The sequence below is a fragment of the Anopheles funestus genome, chromosome 2RL, assembly GCF_943734845.2.
Source record: "Anopheles funestus chromosome 2RL, idAnoFuneDA-416_04, whole genome shotgun sequence".
Lineage (NCBI taxonomy): Eukaryota > Metazoa > Arthropoda > Insecta > Diptera > Culicidae > Anopheles > Anopheles funestus.
The window spans coordinates 35,004,815-35,029,890 of record NC_064598.1 but is presented as its reverse complement, the minus strand read 5'-3'; the positions used below and the strand labels follow the sequence as shown (position 1 = coordinate 35,029,890).

General features: G+C 40.6%; 2 protein-coding genes across 8 annotated transcripts in view; one reads left to right on the top strand and one right to left on the bottom strand.

The window, feature by feature from the left end:
- The window catches only part of LOC125774671 (uncharacterized), a 113,445-nt gene that overhangs the window by 19,138 nt on the left and 69,231 nt on the right, over window positions 1-25,076 (top strand). For 3 of the 7 annotated variants that reach the window (XM_049444821.1, XM_049444818.1, XM_049444820.1), the window contains exon 2: window positions 7,732-8,708. The exons of 3 other annotated variants lie outside the window; for them this stretch is intronic. In XM_049444821.1, coding sequence (XP_049300778.1) covers window positions 8,596-8,708 — 113 coding nt within the window. In that variant the 5' untranslated portion in view covers window positions 7,732-8,595. The remainder of the gene's footprint in view (window positions 1-7,731; window positions 8,709-25,076) is intronic. One more of the 7 variants, XM_049444816.1, reaches the window with a different exon arrangement.
- On the bottom strand, window positions 20,711-22,114 carry LOC125774717 (uncharacterized). Its single transcript, XM_049444889.1, has 2 exons — window positions 20,947-22,114; window positions 20,711-20,873 (listed from the first exon to the last, which is right to left on the bottom strand). The coding sequence occupies exon 1, from the start codon at window positions 21,880-21,882 to the stop codon at window positions 20,950-20,952; it is 933 nt and encodes a 310-aa protein (XP_049300846.1). The 5' UTR covers window positions 21,883-22,114; the 3' UTR covers window positions 20,711-20,873; window positions 20,947-20,949.

Here is a 25,076-nt window from a genome sequence, read left to right as displayed (position 1 = left end):
TTTCTACGATTCATTGTACGCATTAAAAAATACAGTTTTCCATTGAAAACTTCCGTATTTACGTACTGACAGATTTACGTATTAAGACTACCGGAAGCTGCAGTTTCGATGAGGTTCAATCCCAAGACCAGTGTATGAATCGAACCAATTTTCCAACAAGGCCATGGGTCCGTCTTAAAACTAGAGATGCTAATACTGCAATGTATGCCACTTGAACCAGTGAAAATAGTCGGGAGAGATTTTCACCACAAGACCAATTGGTTTTATGCTAGCAAATTTACTATTGCCTTAAAATCCCTTGCGTAACCTGGATTGACTCCACAAATTTAAAAGTAAACTGAATTAGTGTTGGGTGAATCTGATTCTGATTTATGAATCTGAACGAATCTTTAAACTATGAATGACGCTGAATCTCTATTCTGAAGCTTCATGAATACTTATTGAATAATAACTCCTTAGAGTTTCGGGACAGCCCGATCATTTATGTGGTTGCTTCTTCACCGAAGATTCATATGAATGACGCTTTTCAAAAGGAACAGTTTGGCTGTGAATAACTGCCGTGTTTTGTTGTGTAAAGTTCGGTTTCGGGTTTTGTCAACACCGCTACCACCGATTCACCGTGCTGCACCGATGGTTGGTAATTTATCCTGACTTTATTGACCCGTAGCCAATTCTGGATACGAGGAAAAGAGTTCCAAGCTCCGAGGTTACGAACGAGTAGCCAAATCATATTGTAATTTTACTATTTAAGTTTCTTGTTGTTCTTTCTATGTAGTTACTTATTCACTAAAAGTTGGAACTATGGTAGCCCGATATCATGAGACCCCGTACACTAAGTGGAGGATTTAATGCCCCATTTAGGAAGAAAGAATAAATTAAAAAGCTCCCTCTCGTGTTCCTGGGAAACCTCGAAGATTGATATCCCATTCCCAAACTATTTCGCTTTTCGCCCTCCAAGAACCTTGAACCTAGTCACTAAACACACGGTTCATAATTTACGAAGGAGAACAAATAGGAAACACGTCTAAAGGTTTTTAAGTAGTGAAGAAACGCTAAAAACCATGAAGCTAAGGGTCAAACGAAACCCATTTCAAACTTTAAGCACAACATTCGAGTATATACTAAAGACTAACACAAAACCGAAGCTGGCGAATTTGTATATCTTTACCACACCCCCAGCTTTCTTGTCAGGCCATTATTTACATCACATTAGCATATAGCATATGGTGAACAAGGTTCGATTACAATTCAACACACCTTTCACACGGTGGACGGATTTGAAATGTTTGGAGAACCCACCGATGGGGAAGGTCGCACGAGTACCAAGTACCAGCGTTTCCATCTGCCATATGTTAACTCGCATAATTTATTGCAGCTTCTTATCGCAAGTGCACGGGTTTAGGTGTGATCGGTGTCGTTGGTCTTAATGCCCATTGGTAACATTGTGTAATGCACACCGTATATGCCTTTTTAGGGGCGCGTTCGCCTGGTTGAAAATGGACGAGCAACCGAAAGCGTGTGTGCACGAATGTATAAGAACTTACCTGAGTTCGTTGTTTTCCACGGTTTGTCACCCACTGTTTGTGGGTCCAATCATATTTCCAGGCACGTCACCGTATGATCCAGGTATTGTCGGAATAGAATTAACCTTTTGCGCTCTGGTTTTGTAAGCTGGCCATGGTAAGGGGGATGGGAAGGAGAAAGCCACGTAGATTCACGACCACTCGAGCCACGAGAAGAGATTGATGTGCTGAACGGGGTAAGCGTATGGAAGTATGGCACCGAAAACACACTGAAAGCGGACAGGATATTGAAGATAAAGGTAATCCTTACACCGAGGCCACCTTCTGGCACATGCCCATTTGTGGACATTTCGTGTGTTTTTTTTTGCTTCCCACTTTTTTCCCGATTGACTATATGAAGCTAGCTGACGGGGCAGTTTGTTCGATTTAATTTTCTTTTCCTTGGAAAAGAAATGGAAAAAAGGTACGAAATGTTGTGCTTTCGTTGGACTGCTTTCGATGTTGATGGGAGCTTACTTCCTGAGTTGTTTTTTTTGGCCTCTATTTTTGCCCATTGTAAATTTGCTCACGTAATTTGCTAGGTTAGGTGGCCATTTATCATCGTTCTACGGTATGGTGTAGGGGGGAAAGTGGGTATTGTAACGGTGCCGATTATGTGTCGCTTTTTGATGTATTTTTGGAAGGGAAAAAATGAAATTTCAAGCACAAAATAATTAGTTCAGGTTTTGATGCTTTGGTCACAGAATAAAAACAGTACAATAATGCAGAATTCTATTGATGTTCCTTACACGAATTAATTATTCTTTGAGGAAAGCGATTAGAGAATGCTAAAGTAGATCAATAATACGATCATGTTTCTTTAGCTGTAAGTGAGTTAACTGTCAGTTGTACTTTAATTCCTTGAAAAAATAATGTTATTAAAATGAAAAAAATTCTTCACTCAATGCTTACTAATGAAGGTAAAACAAGAAAAAGTGAAGTTGAACACAAACACTCCCACAAGCCATCTGTACCCATCTGGTGTTGAAACTGATAAATTCCACCCTCGGGATGTTTTAAATACTAATGAGCCTTTGATTAATTTACATCTCTCCGTCGTCCCCTGCTCACCATTCAACTAATCTGTCGCGTCTGTTCTACTATTTCAAGGACAACTGGCGACAACGGAACACTCACAAAGCACTCGCCCGTAACTGGCAAATTCTCAATAGACGAATAGAGAAAAAAAGAAACAAAAAAAAAGAACATTGCACAAATTACCATGTGCGTTGCTCTCTATTTTTACGATCATGGATTACGTCTTGTTTGTTTGCTTGTTTTTTTTCTCCATCTTCCTCCAAACCAGTACTTCCAGTTCCTTCTGGCGAGACATGTGAGACGTTGAATGATGGTTGGCAGCCGAGCGCGTAAAGTGAGTCGCGGTAGCAAGATTTTTCACTCAATGTGCAATAAATTGCCCATCGGCACACAATGTTAGAGCTGATTTTGGAGCATCAGCTGCTGCGGATGGGTTTGAGATCTTTTTTATTTCTTCATGTCCGATTAGTTTACATTAAAGTTACTTGTCGGTAGCGTGCGTTTGTGAGGAATTCATCCCTTTCTCTTTCTCCCTTCTTGAGAAATCGATTCATTTGTATATTTTGGATCGATTTCATGGGTGTATTGTTTCTTAGAACTACCAATCGGAGGGATTTTCCTTTCGTTGGGATGGAATAGAAATTTAAATGTAAAGAAATAATCATTTTTGAAAATTATTACATGTTCTTTACATGTTTACTTAGCAGCATAGGCATTTGTCTATCCATGTGGTATATCTTCAAAAATATTGTATTATTTTTGTTATAGCTTTGCAGATAAACATTAGCAATACAACATTAAAATATGAGCTACTTTAGTTTTAGCTTTAGCTTTAGGCAAATTTTGCTTCTTGTATAACAACTATAGATAAATAATCAAACAAAACGCATGGAAAATGGTTATAAATAAAGCTAGTTTAACCAGGACGAAAAAGAACGAGTCGGACCGTCAGGCTTGAAGTATAATCAACCTAAACCTCACAGTTCTTACCCAGTAGTTCTTTCAAGAGCCTCGAGTGTCCCTCTACCCAAGGTAAGGTCTCGATGTCTCCATCAGTCCAGTAAGAAAAATCTCTTCCAAATTTCTATTATCACCTGAACGATCGATTCTGTCCTAATGAAGAAGTTTGTCCTCCAAATAGAGGATTGTAAAATTGTAGAAACAATGTTAACGTAACTGATCATGATCGTGATCGATGATCTTTACCGTATTAGTAATAACTACTGCCATTGTTTTTATACGCCTTTAAGTATGCAATTATTATCATGAAATAGTTTTTTTATGGTTCTGTTTTTATTTTATATGTCACAGACTTCCAGTAATTCGTCTATGGAAGCTTTATATAATTCACTTTCTGCTCATAATACGAATTGCAAAAGAAAATTCTCTTGATATGTTTGTTTTGTGTACATATGAAACAGCACAAAACCCAAAGGCAACACCTTCACATCATCGTTCGTTGAACTTGGTATATAATTGAACCATGTCACCGAGACACAAACACACGCACCATTATGACCGTCATTCATAGGCTACGGCCTTTACTGACAATTCGTTTCATTTTATTGCCGACCAATAAAACGGTTTAGTTGAAGTAAAATCAATTCCACCACCACCACACCAACTTTCGCAAAACGACTTTCAAACCGCTTAGTTCCGTAGCCCTCCGTAGCCACGTAACAATCGTCTAATATTTCCACTCGTTCTCACAAGCTTTTCAACAACCGATGGAATGGGTACACTGTTTGTGGGTTACATTTTCAATAAATCAAACGGAATTGATCGGAACTTTCCTTTCCACGTGGAAAACGGGACACCCTTGTTCGTCGCTCTGATAACATATTCCTTTCCGCCTTTATGGAAGCGGTACTGCGAATGGAAAAGGAAGTGTCGAGGAAAATTGCATTGGAAATATTCCTTGACAAGAGGTTTACCCGTCGGAAAAGAAACTTTATACCACGATGCAATAAATCTCGGCGCCAAAGCCACCGGATGCGCCTGGGGAAGAAGTTCACTGCACCGTCTGCATTTATCGGCTCGGATGGTAAAACAATGGTGGCGTTCGCTATGGAACGTCCAACGACTTGGTCCGGAACGTTCAAAGTGCAACGGAGTGTTAGCAAAAATTCCACCGTACAACACACATCCTGCCCGTGTGCCCAAAACCCCCCGTGCCACATCACGACACGATTTCACACTTTCCTCGGGTCTGGTTGTGGAGGTGCGTGTGCGTATGACATCAAGGTAAAGTGTCACGCTGGGAATCAACCAATGGGTCAAAGCCACAACGGAACAGGAGTGTGCTGTATTTGTTGAACATACATTTGCAATTTCCCTGTGAAATGTTCCTTCCTCCGAACGCCCTCCCGTCCACGATGGCGTTGTTATAGTTCCAACCTTCTACTCATCCAACGGATTATAGCCGTTTACCCAATCAAAAGGACACCACTCCGTATGAAACTAAGGAGTAGAATGGTGTTTGCTGCTCCAGCAGCACGGACGACGCTCGGTACCAATGTTGGCATGAAAAACAGTTCCACAAGGCCGGAGAAAGGTCGGAAGATAATCGGAAATAATTACACCGATACGAACGTTGCGTCCCATTCATGTGTCAAACCAATGTAAAACCTTGGTCCGGTCCTATTAGACCGAGGATGAAAGTGTTGGTCGTTTATAATTGAATGGTTGCTTTAGTCAAAATTAACACGCTGCAGATGTGGACGTGACCCGAACAGTGACGTTGGGACACCATCAGCAACGGTGTTGAATTAATGTTTCGGGTGGGGCATTCAAAATGGAAGTTTTTGGTTTTTTTTTCTACGTGGATTTTCTTTCTCTTTACCACAAAATTCGTAGCTTTTCTCGGAGCTTTTCCATCACGGGAAATTTTCATCCCCAAAAGCCCCGTCCGTCACAGTTACGACAGCCAAGATGAAAAGCCGTTTTGATTTAACTTCAAATTGACCTATCCTTTTTATGGATTTTCTTACTACCGTTCGGAAGGTTTTGCACCTCCGGAAGACATTAATTCAATCGAACCGTTTCGGGGGTTAGTTGTTACGCGGTTCTGTGGTTCGAAAACGTTTCATCATTGGGGGAAAAAATCGGTATTGCCCTATCCGTTCGCACTCGCAACCGCAATAAATGGTAAATCGCACTCAAATCAAACAGCTTACCTTATGGACATTGAAAATGTCTTTCCTTCCGCCCCGCTGTTTCGGTTGTACGCAAGAACAAACGCAACAAAAGGAGACCGAGAGTAGCGTAATAGGCGGGGTAAACCGGTATCAGACACGATTCACTAACGCATGATGGATGGAATATTGCTTCCGAATGCTTAAAGATGAAATCGGTTTCAGTTCGTGGCAAAGAAAAAATCGATTGTTCAATTGGATGTAAAATATCTTGGGGTTGGAGCAGAATTCGACCAGCAAAAAAAAAACCTTGAAAGGATCGAGCTTTTTGGGGATAAAGAAAAGGGTTTCGGCGATGAAACTCCGGATTCACGGGTTCTTGAAGAATCGGGTTTTTGGGAAGGTTATTTCCGGATATTGAAAATAAACTCGTTGCTTTGCCTTGCCAATTTGCGTTTAATGCATTGTTAGCGATGGAAGTAAAATTTATTCAACCATCCCCTATAAATGTTGACCGCAATTGAATTTGAATGTTGAAATAATTGAACCGTAGCTGAGATTGTATATTGAGCCATTTCGCTTTTGTTTCAAGGTACTTAAGCAACTAATTTAATTTAATTTCGTTTCAAAAGAATTAACACTTTTGAATAGGTTTCATTATACGAGTATATTATTTGAAGTTTGTAACAATTTTTATAATCAAAAATCGGAAACAATTAATAGAAAGTTTGTGTTTTTTGGAAGAAAATGAGGAAAATTCTCTTTCTTAAGGGTTTTATTTACATGTTTCTTATCTGAAGAGCAAATCATAGAATAATTAATTTGATTTTCTTTTGGATTTTTTAATGATAATATAACAAGCTTTCATTTAAGTTTTTAGTATATTCTATCGCTACATTGGATAATCAATTAATGCTTTATCACTTTAGTGAGAAATAATTACTGAATTGTACAATTCCAAAGGGATTTAACGACATTTTCCTTTTAATGCTAGTATAAAAATCAAATTTAAAATGAATATCTCCTAAGCACTTGCACCACTAACCCGGCATTAAAGTTGAAATGATCCGGACAAACATTTGTACGTCATCTGTACGTCATTTTTGTTTTACGTTTAAGTTTCATTTCATTTCTTTTCAAAGCAATCTTTTCCAAAACAGGGAACAGTTATTAAAACATTCATAAAATATTTGTAACACACTGCAATCCTTCATTCGCATTCAATAGAAACAATCAGTGAACAAGAAATTTACATACATTCTGGTGTAAACTATCAAAAATCAATAACTGCCGGCTGTGAATGTCGATGAGATAATTTATTCGTCATTAAACATTCAACCGGGACGTGTAGTTTTAACCTACGATATTGACTCTTAATTACCACATTACTGTAAGTTTCTCCTCCACTTAGTCTATTCGTTATGCGCCTGATTCGTATGCAATCCTGTGCTTAAGTAGGTTCTTAGTATTCGGAAAGTTTTCTGAAAGAAAGTAAAAAAACAGAAGGAAATTTATAAAACCATTACGGTGAAAGGACTTGTTTCTTCGTCTTTAAGTACCGCACGGAAGAAAGGCTTTAAATGCAAACCTTTTGAGAGCAATCGGATTTTGTGTGCATATCTACTGATCGCTTGTTGCTCGTCGCTTACCTTCGTTGCCGGATGTTCGATGCCGGGTACGCCGTGTTTTCAATTAATCGTGGTGTAGGCTAAATTTAGCAAAGGTACTTTCCAGACTTCGAAGTGGTATTAATTTTCATCAATTTATTCAAATTTCTTTCCCATTGGTAAAAGGGGGGTAAGCAAGAACGCTCAATGTGGATAAACGTGTGCAAAAGGGAAATTCGTATTCTATTACACACCTGAGTTGGTTGCGGGCTTCACTGGAAATAGAGGGAAGCAAAATTAATGATATTCGTATAATCGTTTCGTCGTTTTTCATGCATGCCACTACTACATGTGAGTAAATAATTTTTCACCCTCTTTTTTCATTCACAGAACATAGTTCAACCGGGCCGCTGGGTGCGATTTGAAGGATTACGACGCCTGGAAGATAAACTACACGAACAGTAGTTCTTGAAGAAAGTAAATGATTCGAAAGAACGTTGTGCAAGAAATAGGGCGGAACTGAGAATAGTGTACTGTGTGTCTCTGTGTCCTTGGACTATGTAATGGATGGTAGGGAAAATCGCAAAAAAAAAAAAATAATAGTCCCATGTGTGACTATATTCAAACGATGGGGAAAATCAGAAGCACCTACAGAAGCGCACCACAATTAAAGTCTCATTCCAGCGTTTGAAAATGTCAGAATAATCGGCTGCCCTAGCAAATTTAGCAGCATCCAGGCCGTTCGGCCGTCTAATGTGTGTTGATTTTCTTTTTCCAGGAAGGTTTGGCTGCCGTGTGGTAGGTTTACAATTAAAGAACGATCAGTGAAAGCGCTACCAAACGATGCGTTGGGTGTTGCGATGTAATGTGATGTAGGGCTGTTCTGAAAGCCATTCGGGCTTGGTCGCGTGTGTGTGTGTGCACGTCGAAAAATGATGTTGCGTGAAGTGGGCCGCATTTGATCGAAATCGATCGATCGAAGTGTTGCGGGGTTGTATTGAGGAAAAAGGTGAAAAATTTCCCACAATCAATGAATGCTGATGAATGAATCGAAGATGATGACATCGCAGTGTGGATAGTGCAGCAAAGCGGGCAGACGAGATTACATGTGTGCGTGTGCTGGTGTGCGCCCATCCTTAGTTGGCAGGGCTGGAAGGATTCTCCACGCAAACGGTTAACGGACGGGCAGAAATCGTGAATTCGTTGGGTGCCTGCGTGCGTGGGGACCCACCCGGTGGCCCGCTAGACGCCACCATGGACGATGTTCCACCGCGGAAGAGTTCGCTGAGCATTGACCGGGCCGCCTTTCTGCTGCTGCGCGTCAAGAAGGCGTTCAAGAAGAAACGACAGCAGCGGAAAGATAAACTGTAAGTAGCGGTCCTGTCGGACTAACTGGGGAGCCTTTTTTTTTGGATGGGTTTTTCGCTGTTTATACCCACTGTTATAGGTTTCGAATTTCAATCCGTCTGTACTCGTGCGCTTACAGCACGTCTAACAAAGGGTCAAACAATTCGCAGAAGGTTCGGAAATTTTACTCTCGCCAATCAAATATACGTGGCGTAGTTTTCGTCCCGTGAACTCGAAGATTTCAATTAAGCTCGTTAACCGTTGAACCAAAACCAGGGCAAATCGATAATGTGTAGCTCAAGATAACATCGAAGCGTTTGTAATCATTTGCATCGTATGCTTGGCTGTAGACATTGTTAGCTTCTCAATTTGCCAAAGAGCAAAAAAGAGGAGGGAGTTAAGGGCAAATGAGTACCTGTAATACTACCTAGTGTACATTAGGGATCATTCAATAATTACGTAACACTGGAAGCGGGGAGGAGGGTTACTGAACAGCGTTACGATTTGTTACACATAGAGAACGGGGGAGTTTAAATTTGTGTTACTTCTACTTCTAAAATTCTACTTAAAGTATAGATTTATAGGACGGTCCCGATGGTATTTGATAACCGGTCCTGTCGTGTGGAACCGGCGCCGTTTATCGCATACACCACGGGATCACCCCTGATAGTGTTAGTAAATAGGATGAAATGAAAAGTATTGTTCGACTCTTTCTTTTCGTAAACTTCCTTATGATTATCCGGTACAAATTTCCATAAACGGTCCTTTGACACCAAGAAAACATCCACACGGGAGGTAACTTATCCCTTGTAATAAAGGAGGACATTTTTATTTATTTATAATTAATGATTACGGCTTCGACCGTATTGTCAGCCTCTGAAGCTGAAGTATTACAATTATCGCATGTTGTCATTGATCATGATTCGAGATGCTTTACTATTATCGGTGTGTGGGAATGAATCCTTCATCCTTTTAAATCCATTGTAAATGATCAATAGTAAATGATCTCGAATCAAACATGTGGAAAAGAGAAGAACTAAGCTAGCATAACGATAGTTAATACAGCCCGTAACACAACTGTAAGAACAACGGATTTTTGCAATTTACTTGAAATCCTGAAGAGATGAACAAAACAGCAATTTTACAGATGATTTGTGTGAAATACCATTAATGAGGGGTGATCACACGTTACGTTTTGTTACGATACGGAGGGAGAGGGTAAAAAATCAACAATTTTTGCGTTACGCAATATATGAATCATCCCTTTGCGAATGCTTTCGATACTCTCGCTGGCTGTATATAATCAAGTTATCATTATCCACCGAGAAGGTAACATCGCTGGACGATCCTTCCGGGAAAAGCTTTATCGGAAATTACGGCGCCCGTACAGGTCCAACCGATGGGAAACGCCGTTAACACCGTCCGTTTGCTGAAAGGGTTTCAAGACAAGGTAAACTGAAGAAAAAAATCGATGTTACTTTTCAAATTGAGCGTTCGCCATGGTAAGATTTTAGGGGTTTTACCTACCGACGGTACCGGTTGATGCAGGAGAAAATACACTTTCATTTTCGGCACAGTAACGATCGATCGATTGAAAAGGTTAGCTAAAGTAACGAATCTGGCTTGAAAGATATTCTTAGGCTCTTAGTGACCTAGGCACGGTGGTGGAGAATGACGACTAAAAGTGTTCTAAAGAAAGAAACCATGTAACGGTTGAAACAGGGCCGTAAAAAGCTTTTCTGGTTTATGCCACATCAAACGGGGATGAACGAATGTGTGAGCATATTTTTCTTCTATCTTTTCTATATACAAAACCATGTGAGGTAAGGAGACCTTAACGTCACAAGCTGTATTACACTTTGTTTTTATTTCTACGATTCATTGTACGCATTAAAAAATACAGTTTTCCATTGAAAACTTCCGTATTTACGTACTGACAGATTTACGTATTAAGACTACCGGAAGCTGCAGTTTCGATGAGGTTCAATCCCAAGACCAGTGTATGAATCGAACCAATTTTCCAACAAGGCCATGGGTCCGTCTTAAAACTAGAGATGCTAATACTGCAATGTATGCCACTTGAACCAGTGAAAATAGTCGGGAGAGATTTTCACCACAAGACCAATTGGTTTTATGCTAGCAAATTTACTATTGCCTTAAAATCCCTTGCGTAACCTGGATTGACTCCACAAATTTAAAAGTAAACTGAATTAGTGTTGGGTGAATCTGATTCTGATTTATGAATCTGAACGAATCTTTAAACTATGAATGACGCTGAATCTCTATTCTGAAGCTTCATGAATACTTATTGAATAATAACTCCTTAGAGTTTCGGGACAGCCCGATCATTTATGTGGTTGCTTCTTCACCGAAGATTCATATGAATGACGCTTTTCAAAAGGAACAGTTTGGCTGTGAATAACTGCCGTGTTTTGTTGTGTAAAGTTCGGTTTCGGGTTTTGTCAACACCGCTACCACCGATTCACCGTGCTGCACCGATGGTTGGTAATTTATCCTGACTTTATTGACCCGTAGCCAATTCTGGATACGAGGAAAAGAGTTCCAAGCTCCGAGGTTACGAACGAGTAGCCAAATCATATTGTAATTTTACTATTTAAGTTTCTTGTTGTTCTTTCTATGTAGTTACTTATTCACTAAAAGTTGGAACTATGGTAGCCCGATATCATGAGACCCCGTACACTAAGTGGAGGATTTAATGCCCCATTTAGGAAGAAAGAATAAATTAAAAAGCTCCCTCTCGTGTTCCTGGGAAACCTCGAAGATTGATATCCCATTCCCAAACTATTTCGCTTTTCGCCCTCCAAGAACCTTGAACCTAGTCACTAAACACACGGTTCATAATTTACGAAGGAGAACAAATAGGAAACACGTCTAAAGGTTTTTAAGTAGTGAAGAAACGCTAAAAACCATGAAGCTAAGGGTCAAACGAAACCCATTTCAAACTTTAAGCACAACATTCGAGTATATACTAAAGACTAACACAAAACCGAAGCTGGCGAATTTGTATATCTTTACCACACCCCCAGCTTTCTTGTCAGGCCATTATTTACATCACATTAGCATATAGCATATGGTGAACAAGGTTCGATTACAATTCAACACACCTTTCACACGGTGGACGGATTTGAAATGTTTGGAGAACCCACCGATGGGGAAGGTCGCACGAGTACCAAGTACCAGCGTTTCCATCTGCCATATGTTAACTCGCATAATTTATTGCAGCTTCTTATCGCAAGTGCACGGGTTTAGGTGTGATCGGTGTCGTTGGTCTTAATGCCCATTGGTAACATTGTGTAATGCACACCGTATATGCCTTTTTAGGGGCGCGTTCGCCTGGTTGAAAATGGACGAGCAACCGAAAGCGTGTGTGCACGAATGTATAAGAACTTACCTGAGTTCGTTGTTTTCCACGGTTTGTCACCCACTGTTTGTGGGTCCAATCATATTTCCAGGCACGTCACCGTATGATCCAGGTATTGTCGGAATAGAATTAACCTTTTGCGCTCTGGTTTTGTAAGCTGGCCATGGTAAGGGGGATGGGAAGGAGAAAGCCACGTAGATTCACGACCACTCGAGCCACGAGAAGAGATTGATGTGCTGAACGGGGTAAGCGTATGGAAGTATGGCACCGAAAACACACTGAAAGCGGACAGGATATTGAAGATAAAGGTAATCCTTACACCGAGGCCACCTTCTGGCACATGCCCATTTGTGGACATTTCGTGTGTTTTTTTTTGCTTCCCACTTTTTTCCCGATTGACTATATGAAGCTAGCTGACGGGGCAGTTTGTTCGATTTAATTTTCTTTTCCTTGGAAAAGAAATGGAAAAAAGGTACGAAATGTTGTGCTTTCGTTGGACTGCTTTCGATGTTGATGGGAGCTTACTTCCTGAGTTGTTTTTTTTGGCCTCTATTTTTGCCCATTGTAAATTTGCTCACGTAATTTGCTAGGTTAGGTGGCCATTTATCATCGTTCTACGGTATGGTGTAGGGGGGAAAGTGGGTATTGTAACGGTGCCGATTATGTGTCGCTTTTTGATGTATTTTTGGAAGGGAAAAAATGAAATTTCAAGCACAAAATAATTAGTTCAGGTTTTGATGCTTTGGTCACAGAATAAAAACAGTACAATAATGCAGAATTCTATTGATGTTCCTTACACGAATTAATTATTCTTTGAGGAAAGCGATTAGAGAATGCTAAAGTAGATCAATAATACGATCATGTTTCTTTAGCTGTAAGTGAGTTAACTGTCAGTTGTACTTTAATTCCTTGAAAAAATAATGTTATTAAAATGAAAAAAATTCTTCACTCAATGCTTACTAATGAAGGTAAAACAAGAAAAAGTGAAGTTGAACACAAACACTCCCACAAGCCATCTGTACCCATCTGGTGTTGAAACTGATAAATTCCACCCTCGGGATGTTTTAAATACTAATGAGCCTTTGATTAATTTACATCTCTCCGTCGTCCCCTGCTCACCATTCAACTAATCTGTCGCGTCTGTTCTACTATTTCAAGGACAACTGGCGACAACGGAACACTCACAAAGCACTCGCCCGTAACTGGCAAATTCTCAATAGACGAATAGAGAAAAAAAGAAACAAAAAAAAAGAACATTGCACAAATTACCATGTGCGTTGCTCTCTATTTTTACGATCATGGATTACGTCTTGTTTGTTTGCTTGTTTTTTTTCTCCATCTTCCTCCAAACCAGTACTTCCAGTTCCTTCTGGCGAGACATGTGAGACGTTGAATGATGGTTGGCAGCCGAGCGCGTAAAGTGAGTCGCGGTAGCAAGATTTTTCACTCAATGTGCAATAAATTGCCCATCGGCACACAATGTTAGAGCTGATTTTGGAGCATCAGCTGCTGCGGATGGGTTTGAGATCTTTTTTATTTCTTCATGTCCGATTAGTTTACATTAAAGTTACTTGTCGGTAGCGTGCGTTTGTGAGGAATTCATCCCTTTCTCTTTCTCCCTTCTTGAGAAATCGATTCATTTGTATATTTTGGATCGATTTCATGGGTGTATTGTTTCTTAGAACTACCAATCGGAGGGATTTTCCTTTCGTTGGGATGGAATAGAAATTTAAATGTAAAGAAATAATCATTTTTGAAAATTATTACATGTTCTTTACATGTTTACTTAGCAGCATAGGCATTTGTCTATCCATGTGGTATATCTTCAAAAATATTGTATTATTTTTGTTATAGCTTTGCAGATAAACATTAGCAATACAACATTAAAATATGAGCTACTTTAGTTTTAGCTTTAGCTTTAGGCAAATTTTGCTTCTTGTATAACAACTATAGATAAATAATCAAACAAAACGCATGGAAAATGGTTATAAATAAAGCTAGTTTAACCAGGACGAAAAAGAACGAGTCGGACCGTCAGGCTTGAAGTATAATCAACCTAAACCTCACAGTTCTTACCCAGTAGTTCTTTCAAGAGCCTCGAGTGTCCCTCTACCCAAGGTAAGGTCTCGATGTCTCCATCAGTCCAGTAAGAAAAATCTCTTCCAAATTTCTATTATCACCTGAACGATCGATTCTGTCCTAATGAAGAAGTTTGTCCTCCAAATAGAGGATTGTAAAATTGTAGAAACAATGTTAACGTAACTGATCATGATCGTGATCGATGATCTTTACCGTATTAGTAATAACTACTGCCATTGTTTTTATACGCCTTTAAGTATGCAATTATTATCATGAAATAGTTTTTTTATGGTTCTGTTTTTATTTTATATGTCACAGACTTCCAGTAATTCGTCTATGGAAGCTTTATATAATTCACTTTCTGCTCATAATACGAATTGCAAAAGAAAATTCTCTTGATATGTTTGTTTTGTGTACATATGAAACAGCACAAAACCCAAAGGCAACACCTTCACATCATCGTTCGTTGAACTTGGTATATAATTGAACCATGTCACCGAGACACAAACACACGCACCATTATGACCGTCATTCATAGGCTACGGCCTTTACTGACAATTCGTTTCATTTTATTGCCGACCAATAAAACGGTTTAGTTGAAGTAAAATCAATTCCACCACCACCACACCAACTTTCGCAAAACGACTTTCAAACCGCTTAGTTCCGTAGCCCTCCGTAGCCACGTAACAATCGTCTAATATTTCCACTCGTTCTCACAAGCTTTTCAACAACCGATGGAATGGGTACACTGTTTGTGGGTTACATTTTCAATAAATCAAACGGAATTGATCGGAACTTTCCTTTCCACGTGGAAAACGGGACACCCTTGTTCGTCGCTCTGATAACATATTCCTTTCCGCCTTTATGGAAGCGGTACTGCGAATGGAAAAGGAAGTGTCGAGGAAAATTGCATTGGAAATATTCCTTGACAAGAGGTTTACCCGTCGGAAAAGAAACTTTATACCACGATGCAATAAATCTCGGCGCCAAAGCCACCGGATGCGCCTGGGGAAGAAGTTCACTGCACCGTCTGCATTTATCGGCTCGGATGGTAAAACAATGGTGGCGTTCGCTATGGAACGTCCAACGACTTGGTCCGGAACGTTCAAAGTGCAACGGAGTGTTAGCAAAAATTCCACCGTACAACACACATCCTGCCCGTGTGCCCAAAACCCCCCGTGCCACATCACGACACGATTTCACACTTTCCTCGGGTCTGGTTGTGGAGGTGCGTGTGCGTATGACATCAAGGTAAAGTGTCACGCTGGGAATCAACCAATGGGTCAAAGCCACAACGGAACAGGAGTGTGCTGTATTTGTTGAACATACATTTGCAATTTCCCTGTGAAATGTTCCTTCCTCCGAACGCCCTCCCGTCCACGATGGCGTTGTTATAGTTCCAACCTTCTACTCATCCAACGGATTATAGCCGTTTACCCAATCAAAAGGACACCACTCCGTATGAAACTAAGGAGTAGAATGGTGTTTGCTGCTCCAGCAGCACGGACGACGCTCGGTACCAATGTTGGCATGAAAAACAGTTCCACAAGGCCGGAGAAAGGTCGGAAGATAATCGGAAATAATTACACCGATACGAACGTTGCGTCCCATTCATGTGTCAAACCAATGTAAAACCTTGGTCCGGTCCTATTAGACCGAGGATGAAAGTGTTGGTCGTTTATAATTGAATGGTTGCTTTAGTCAAAATTAACACGCTGCAGATGTGGACGTGACCCGAACAGTGACGTTGGGACACCATCAGCAACGGTGTTGAATTAATGTTTCGGGTGGGGCATTCAAAATGGAAGTTTTTGGTTTTTTTTTCTACGTGGATTTTCTTTCTCTTTACCACAAAATTCGTAGCTTTTCTCGGAGCTTTTCCATCACGGGAAATTTTCATCCCCAAAAGCCCCGTCCGTCACAGTTACGACAGCCAAGATGAAAAGCCGTTTTGATTTAACTTCAAATTGACCTATCCTTTTTATGGATTTTCTTACTACCGTTCGGAAGGTTTTGCACCTCCGGAAGACATTAATTCAATCGAACCGTTTCGGGGGTTAGTTGTTACGCGGTTCTGTGGTTCGAAAACGTTTCATCATTGGGGGAAAAAATCGGTATTGCCCTATCCGTTCGCACTCGCAACCGCAATAAATGGTAAATCGCACTCAAATCAAACAGCTTACCTTATGGACATTGAAAATGTCTTTCCTTCCGCCCCGCTGTTTCGGTTGTACGCAAGAACAAACGCAACAAAAGGAGACCGAGAGTAGCGTAATAGGCGGGGTAAACCGGTATCAGACACGATTCACTAACGCATGATGGATGGAATATTGCTTCCGAATGCTTAAAGATGAAATCGGTTTCAGTTCGTGGCAAAGAAAAAATCGATTGTTCAATTGGATGTAAAATATCTTGGGGTTGGAGCAGAATTCGACCAGCAAAAAAAAAACCTTGAAAGGATCGAGCTTTTTGGGGATAAAGAAAAGGGTTTCGGCGATGAAACTCCGGATTCACGGGTTCTTGAAGAATCGGGTTTTTGGGAAGGTTATTTCCGGATATTGAAAATAAACTCGTTGCTTTGCCTTGCCAATTTGCGTTTAATGCATTGTTAGCGATGGAAGTAAAATTTATTCAACCATCCCCTATAAATGTTGACCGCAATTGAATTTGAATGTTGAAATAATTGAACCGTAGCTGAGATTGTATATTGAGCCATTTCGCTTTTGTTTCAAGGTACTTAAGCAACTAATTTAATTTAATTTCGTTTCAAAAGAATTAACACTTTTGAATAGGTTTCATTATACGAGTATATTATTTGAAGTTTGTAACAATTTTTATAATCAAAAATCGGAAACAATTAATAGAAAGTTTGTGTTTTTTGGAAGAAAATGAGGAAAATTCTCTTTCTTAAGGGTTTTATTTACATGTTTCTTATCTGAAGAGCAAATCATAGAATAATTAATTTGATTTTCTTTTGGATTTTTTAATGATAATATAACAAGCTTTCATTTAAGTTTTTAGTATATTCTATCGCTACATTGGATAATCAATTAATGCTTTATCACTTTAGTGAGAAATAATTACTGAATTGTACAATTCCAAAGGGATTTAACGACATTTTCCTTTTAATGCTAGTATAAAAATCAAATTTAAAATGAATATCTCCTAAGCACTTGCACCACTAACCCGGCATTAAAGTTGAAATGATCCGGACAAACATTTGTACGTCATCCGGTGAGGCATCTTCAAACGATCCAATGTTCCACAGCTATCGGCTACAACCTTGCTGTGTGCCGCAGCAACTGCTTGCTTATAAATATTTGATCCAGATCGGGGTTCCGAGGTTTCATGGAAAATCCATCTTCCATCCATCTTTAGCATTAGATTTTCAATTTTGCAGTAAGCAGAATATTCAACAGCAGAATTTCGGCGCACCATCAATCGCCCAGAGGATGAAAACTAATTAGCTGTCCCGTGCTCTTCATTCAGTGCGATCGTGATAAAATCGCGTGCGTATGGCGTGGGAAAGGTTTATTAGTCTTGCGTGTGTGTGTGTGTGTGTGTGTGTGTGTGTGTGCGATTTTTTTTTCTTCTATATCATCCTTATCCTGCACGTTAAAACGTACGCAAGCGTTTGCTTCCCGTCCTTCAGCACATGGGTAATTATCGCCTGATGGAAAATTGGAATTTTCATGAGGGAGAAAATTGGCGGATGTAATGTAAATAATTGCAACACCTCAATTAATTAGCCAATCATTAAACAAACAACCGACGGAACGCGTTTTGTCAATCGGGAAACATAAAACTATTTGCTGCTCGATTCATTTAGACGGTGGTGGAAATGACGTTAACTTATGGAATGTAAATGTATTTTAATCATATTTTTAATGTTTCTTCATTGTTAACAAACATGTTTGTGAGAAAAAAAAACAAATTATGCCTAGCATTTCGGTACGACATTCAGTGCAAAAAGGAAAAAGTTTTATTTCCGATGAAAGACGCTCCAGGCTATTAATGAGCTGTATTGATTGGCGAAATAAAGCAACATTATGCCCACTACCCACACTTCTGCGTGCATCTTAACTAGTCATAAACATCGAATAATACAATGTTCGGCTAGGGCCGAACAGCAGAAAAAGGGGATGCAAAAACTTTTCCACACACACACACACACACACAGCCCGACAACTTTTTCTACCGCCATCGCACTGAAACTTCGATGGAGGCGCCTGGTAGTTGACGCGATAGTTTTTCGGCGTATGCGGTGCGTAAGCGGTTGGAGAACCACTAACCCAACCGAATGTTTTACTGCGTACACAAACCAACCGAAATCGATGGCAGTAAAACATGCCAACACTCATGGGTGGGGTGGCCTTTTTTTTGTTGCACCAGTCGAAGGCGTGGGAGCTTTTATGTATGCATTTACCCAACATAACAACACATCCACTCACTTTCTCTTTCTCTCTCTCTCACCACCCTCCGTACAAACTGGTCGTTTTGTGGTGCGAACTAGTTTCTTCAAACAAACAAAAAACACTGTGCGAGAAAAAATACTCATAAGAACCTGGTACAGAAATGAAGCGAATAACAAACTAGCCGTTTTATTCTGTTTGCCACGCTGTGGGAAAACTTGCTGCCGATTTCGATTCGGAGCAGAAAAGTTTTTCTGCAGCGCCATCATCGTCGTAGCATGATTGGCGAGAAATATTTACCCAGTATTGCCATTCAGTAATGGAATGGTGCTGGGGTGTTTTTTTCCCCACCGATTGGAAACAGCCGTTGAGGATGATGGTGCACGATGAGCGATCGCCAGGCAGGATTATAAGCCATTCTGCCGGAGCTGCAGTTTTACGTACGCGAAAGGATTGAAGTTTTGATTGGGTTTTTTTTATTTATTTTTACAAAACGATTATGGAAATGGCATGATTGGTTGGCCCAGTTTATGATTCTGTTGTTGACACTTGTGTTTCTGGTTTCTGGTTTAGTACACTGCTACCTGGATCCTGCTGTCGTTGGTGTTCGTTTCAAGCAGCTAAAACTTGCGGTTGGGTAGTAAATTAAAGAAAACTTCCTTGAAGTAGTAAACGAAAGTGTAAATTAGGTGTTAATAGTTGACAGGGCATGAAGAAAACTTACTTGCTGTGGTGGAAAATTGTTGTTTAGAAAGTAAATTAAAATTGATTTTTTATGATTATATCATTCTACTCGTTAATTTATTGAGTTGCGTAACGCGCTCATAACGCCTGAAGGTATGCAAGCGTTACTTTTTAGGATGATCGCGTCTGGTTTTGATTTCTTGTTTGACATTGAAAAATGCAAAAATTTGACAGATTTTGGAGCTGAATTCGTTAAATTTCGTAAGAGATGTGTAGAGAGATGTGAAGGAAACATACACAATACATAAACAAAAGATAATGAATTGAAAAATTGTAATACAGTCATAGTTAAAGGATGATTTAATTAATTAAAGGAAAAAAAGTTCCTTTATTGTATTTCTTGCTAACTGTTTATAAAGTTTTCGAAATAACTAATATTAAATAATTGCTTATGTGGATATAATATCACTCCTTGATGCGTTTGTTTAAAAGCACCTTAAATTGTGTGCTTCATATATCATCTGTTAGATCCCTCCCATCAAAAGCTCCGAAAAATCCATCAAAGGATAAAACGTGAACGAGTATTTTTCACCAAACAAACAACCAGAAAAAGGCTCCCCCATTGATACAGAAATAAACACATTATGAAAGGTCAAAAATGGTTTAGCAATGAATCGTCAAAAACATAGCCCGCTTCGTTTCAGTTCCCAAATCAATAAAAACCGTACCGTACTCGGGGTTTGAAGGTTAAATGCGAAGTAAATGCAAAGCAACAGTCTAAATGCTTTGAGCTTGTGCTTCTGTCGTGGAGATGGGTTGGGGGGAGACACAAGCGGATCCTATGCACAACGAAAGAAAAGAAGATCGAAACGGTTTACCTAGGATTATATGAGCTTCTTAAACTTCAACTCTATGTTTGCTACCACTCGGGTGGCCACTATCAAACGCCCCTTGTATCGCTTTCTGTGGGTAAACAAACAGTGGCGAGTGGTTCTCGATAGACGTCCACGTCGTGTGTGTGTGTGTGTGGAGGGATTTTTGCACAAGATGACAGAGTGGATTTGCACTCCATATACGCTCGTAGCTCGGAGGTGAGTTTGAATAGGCCCGGCGAGAACGTGTCATGGTGCCTTGGCAAATACATAACTTCAGTAGCAGCTTTGCTTCAGCAAAATGTTCCAAACGATGCTAGAAGCCATGTTTGCCTTCAACCAACAAGAGCGACAGATCTGGTAAGCCTACCACCGTACGATGGGAAAGTACTTGCGCATATTGGATAGAACAACAAAAAAACGCACTGTGAGTTCGTGTGCTTGGCAGAGTGGAGACATTGATAAAGAAAATGCAAAAAAAAACTACGCCTCGTAGTTGTGGTATTGCAAGGTGTCGATTGAACTGTTTGCAATCGACGAAGCAGTTTTTTGTTGAAAAGCAAACGGCAACAATTTTCCTAACAACATTACTGTTAGGTTATCGCCCATAAATGCAAAAGGAATAATTTATTTCGTCCAATACTGTGAAGTGGTAACATTTTTCCTTTCCTTTTTAAAATCACGTAATGCTGTTGCTGCTTCAATTTAAAATATGTATGGGCTTTTTATGTTCCTTTTAGACATCAAATTCGTCCACTAGAATAAAAAGAGTACATAATGAAAAATATAATTTTAAGGAAAGCTTCTATAAAGCTTGTAAAACGCTTACAATTTAGGGTTCAACTAGAAACAAACGATGCAACCAATAGAATAAGCAAACAAAACAGTAGGCAACTCCCAGTAGAGCAACCACAGGGAGCACCAACAGCATAATGACCATCGACAGGGGATCTTCCCTCGCTTGAGCACCTTGCATCATAATCGGTTGAAAGAAACGCGCCCAAAGGTACATTATGCCCGTTTTCATATGATTCTTCAGAAATATTAGCAGCGGAAAGGTTACCGGTGACAGTGTTTCGATAATATACAGCAATAACAGCATAAGATTTTTAAGAAGGTGATACACAACTACGATGGATTTGCGTTTCGGAGGTGGAACTTCTGCCTCCGCTGGAGCAACCTCTGGCTGTGTGTCCGTGCGTTCTTTGTTAGTTTCATCTGAGTCTGGTTTCATATCCTTTTGTTGCTCCTTTTCCGGCGCATCCGCCGTATGCTGTTCATTGTTTTCCTCCTCCTCGCTAGTCATATACTCAGCGAAACGTAATTCGGCCATGCTTTGTACCTTCTCCATGTTCTCGTTTCCGACCTGCTGGTGTGCGTCAAGCCATTGGTTCAATTTTTTCCACGTTGTCGGACGCATCGTTGATGATCGGTTGCGTTGGCGGCGTGGACTGTACCAGCCGCCTGCAAACTCTGACAGTGTATCATCCACGTCGGCGTCAGTTTCAATGTAATCTCCGATGGGTTGGGGCAACTGGGCATGTTCCTGGTGTGGCCGGCCACGACCTTGACCGCGTCTGCGATGTTCTGGCGGAAAGGACGTCGTTGGGCGTTGAATGATACGCGAGGTGTCGTCGTGTAGAGTTTCTTCTAGCACCACTCGTGGACGATTGAAGGGTGGATGTTGCTGCTGCTGTTGCATTCTCTCATACCAGGGATGATTTCGAACGTGACGCTCATCGTTCGATAGGGGTATATTGCTCATTGCGGGAAATTTGTGGATGTGATCGGGTTTGCCTTCGACTGTGGCACACTTCAAACTTGACACACCGAAACTGTACTGCTGCTATCGTTTTCGATCACCGGTCGGTGGTTACTAGACGACACAGGAAATCAACCTATTTGATGCTTTGCGTTGATGAAATTTTAATTATTATGTCAAACGCATGCTAAGATTGACGGGAATCGAAGGAAAGAAATCACAAAAAATTAATCAACAACACACAATTAAATTAAAAAATTATCTCATTTTTTGTAAAACTTTCCTCCATACGGATGAAGTTTTTTTTGTGTTTATTATTTTATAATTTAAATTACATAAAATAGTCCACGTAAGTAGTAAGAAGAACATACAGTAGGTACATCTACGCTACCATAAGCCAACGCAAAACTGCTGCTCGATCAAACCGCTCATTATTTGTCATCAGCCAGAATCAAGACATCGTACACGTACGTTCCCCCCACGAAACGATATGCGACCCGTAGCGATTCGTCGAAATCAAATCACCATGAGGGGGAACCTTCGAAAACGCTACCAAGACCTCGTCGTCCGCCTGCAATTACATCGAAATCGCTCCCTTGTCTGGAGAGCGGGAAGGGTGGGATGCGGGCGTTGGATGGCTGGAAGGTAAGGGTAAAAAAGAAAGCCAACCACCGAACATCATCCCATCCCATCCATTCTACAGAAGCATTCGTTTATGTCCTCTCTCTCACTGTTCTAGCGAAAAACCCCCATGTGGCTAGGAGCACTGTGTGTTGATAAAATTTCCGGTTACTTCTTCCTTCGGGCATGGCATCCATGGCTAGCGTGGAAAATTGCAGGCAGGGAAAGAAAAACGACATCCCTCCTGGCGATAGCACAAGTGCCTCATCATACGTTCGCTTTGGTGAAGCGAAGACTGGGGAGCAGGCAGACGACAACGCGAGAAACGAAATAGAAAGAAATGCTCTGGACGTCCTTAGGCGCCCCCGTGTGTTGCGCACATATGAAGCTGAGGGACTAAGTAAACATTGTTCGTTGCTACACGGCGTCGGTTGTTATGGAAGCTTGACGATAGTCGACGGTCGATGGTTGCTGACGGGCTGATAAGTGGAAGGGGAAGAGGAGAGGGAGAGGGAGAGAATTGAAGCAACCGTGCTGTCAAAATGACAGCGACTGTCGCGACTATCGACCGCACGTGGCTTCGGGCCGGGTAAATGCAACCCACTAGGTTGCCCGGGAGACTACAACGATGTTCCCCCGCTCCCCGGTCGTATACGCGTTCCCATCTGAACTTATGATGATGCTTGTGCAGATCGCGCTCGTTCATGTACGGTTACCATAATGTGGCCGCATACCATTTGCTTCAGGTTTGTTGCATGGAGATGATAAGGGGTCCGAGGGTACACCGCACTGCTAAAACACAACGTGGGCCGTTCGTGGTCCTTGGTGGCGTCAAACTGTCGTCTTCATTATACTCCGGAGCTGGAGAGTGTTTGAAAGTACGACAATCGGTAGACATTGGTGGAATGGTAATGTAAAGCCGATGCACACGGTATTGATATTGAGAACCGAACCAGGACAGCGATGGATGGTGGTTTTTGGATGGTAAATAGTAAATTTATCAACAATTGTTTCGTTCCACAAAATCAATTACTTGTGCTGTGTATGCTCTTGCAAGATGATTTACATTTACAATTGTTTTTATCACTCAAACAAATTAGTTTGAAACAGTTTTGCTACCTTTACTGACATTGAACTCCTCGTTGAAAGGGTATAATGTGTTGCGGTGTGCATGACTTAAGGCGTTTTTCTCTCCCTTATTTACTAAGGGTTTTATCGATTGTAAATATTGATAACATTCTCCTAAATGTATGCAAATTGGAGAACAAATTACGTCACTATTAATGAGGCTTTCTAAAGAATTCTTTGTTTCGTGAAGATCATATTCAATAACGTTTATATGTTTAAAACCCAAGAAGTAAAACTATTTTTGAATGTTTTGCCAAATTCAAAAGCTTGAAGCTTAAGTCATGCAAAAAAAGAGAAAGACCTTATAAATGCTTCCCAGAACGTATCTACCTTTGCACGATGGCCATAGAATCGCTCTTCACGAGCGACAAACTGCTGCTTTTGCGCGCGTTAAACCTTTTATTTATTCACCAGAGCAATATTAAAAAGCAATCAATTAGTCACGAAGCAGAAGATTAAACTGAACCGTACGAGGGCTGTCTGCTTTCCGAAACGGTAGGTACAGACTCGTACTCTCCTCAGCCAACGAACGATCAAACGAAATGGAAAGGAGAGATCTGTTTGATTCACGCTTCAAAAGCCCGCGTTTCACCTGGCACTTTACCAGCGCGCAGCATTAATTTGAACCCAGCGCTATTCCATGACAGTGTGAGCCACTGTCGAGGTTTCGTGCTGAACTGTGCGAGAACGACATCTTTACGGTTCGCCGACGGCCAGATTGTGATGCTATGCAGTGCTTAATAAACGAGGTACGAAAAGGGGATATTACGGAATGAACAGACTGTTGTCATACATTTGTTTCTGGTTGGCGATTACTTAAATATGCCGTCAGACATATTTCGGAATTATCGGTCGGGTTTATGGCATCATTTCGTGCGTCAATTGATAAAGAGGTTGATAAACATTTGACAGTTACTGGAAAGTGTGGTCTTAATGAAGAATTCATTATACAAGGTTGTATTCAATGTCGCGGGCAGCTCCGTAGCGTGGGGTTGGCGGGGTTGGCCACCGCCAAGGGCGCCAGGTCTAGAGGGCGCCAAAATAATAAAATTTCTTAATACTGTCACCAGGTAAATTTGTATTGAAAAAATCCTTAGGCGCTGCTTTGGGATTTGTCGTATACGACGAACGACAAGAACAAATGTATAGAGCTGTGTGAAGGTGCTCTGTAAAATCCTGTAAAACATGATCATGTAAAACATCTGTCGTCATACAAATGAATTTGTTTTTTTTTAATAAACTTGTTGAACATTGCCTAAACTTGTTAGACTGTTCGCTTTAATTAAAATAAGTCAAAAATGATGCACATTGGAGAACTTACGTCCAGTTAATTTCTGCTGCAACAATTTGTGGGGGAGCAATTACAGAAAGAACAAAATGATTTGTATGACGACAGTTGTATGTTCATGTTTTACAGGAATTAACAGAACATATTCATACAGTGCATA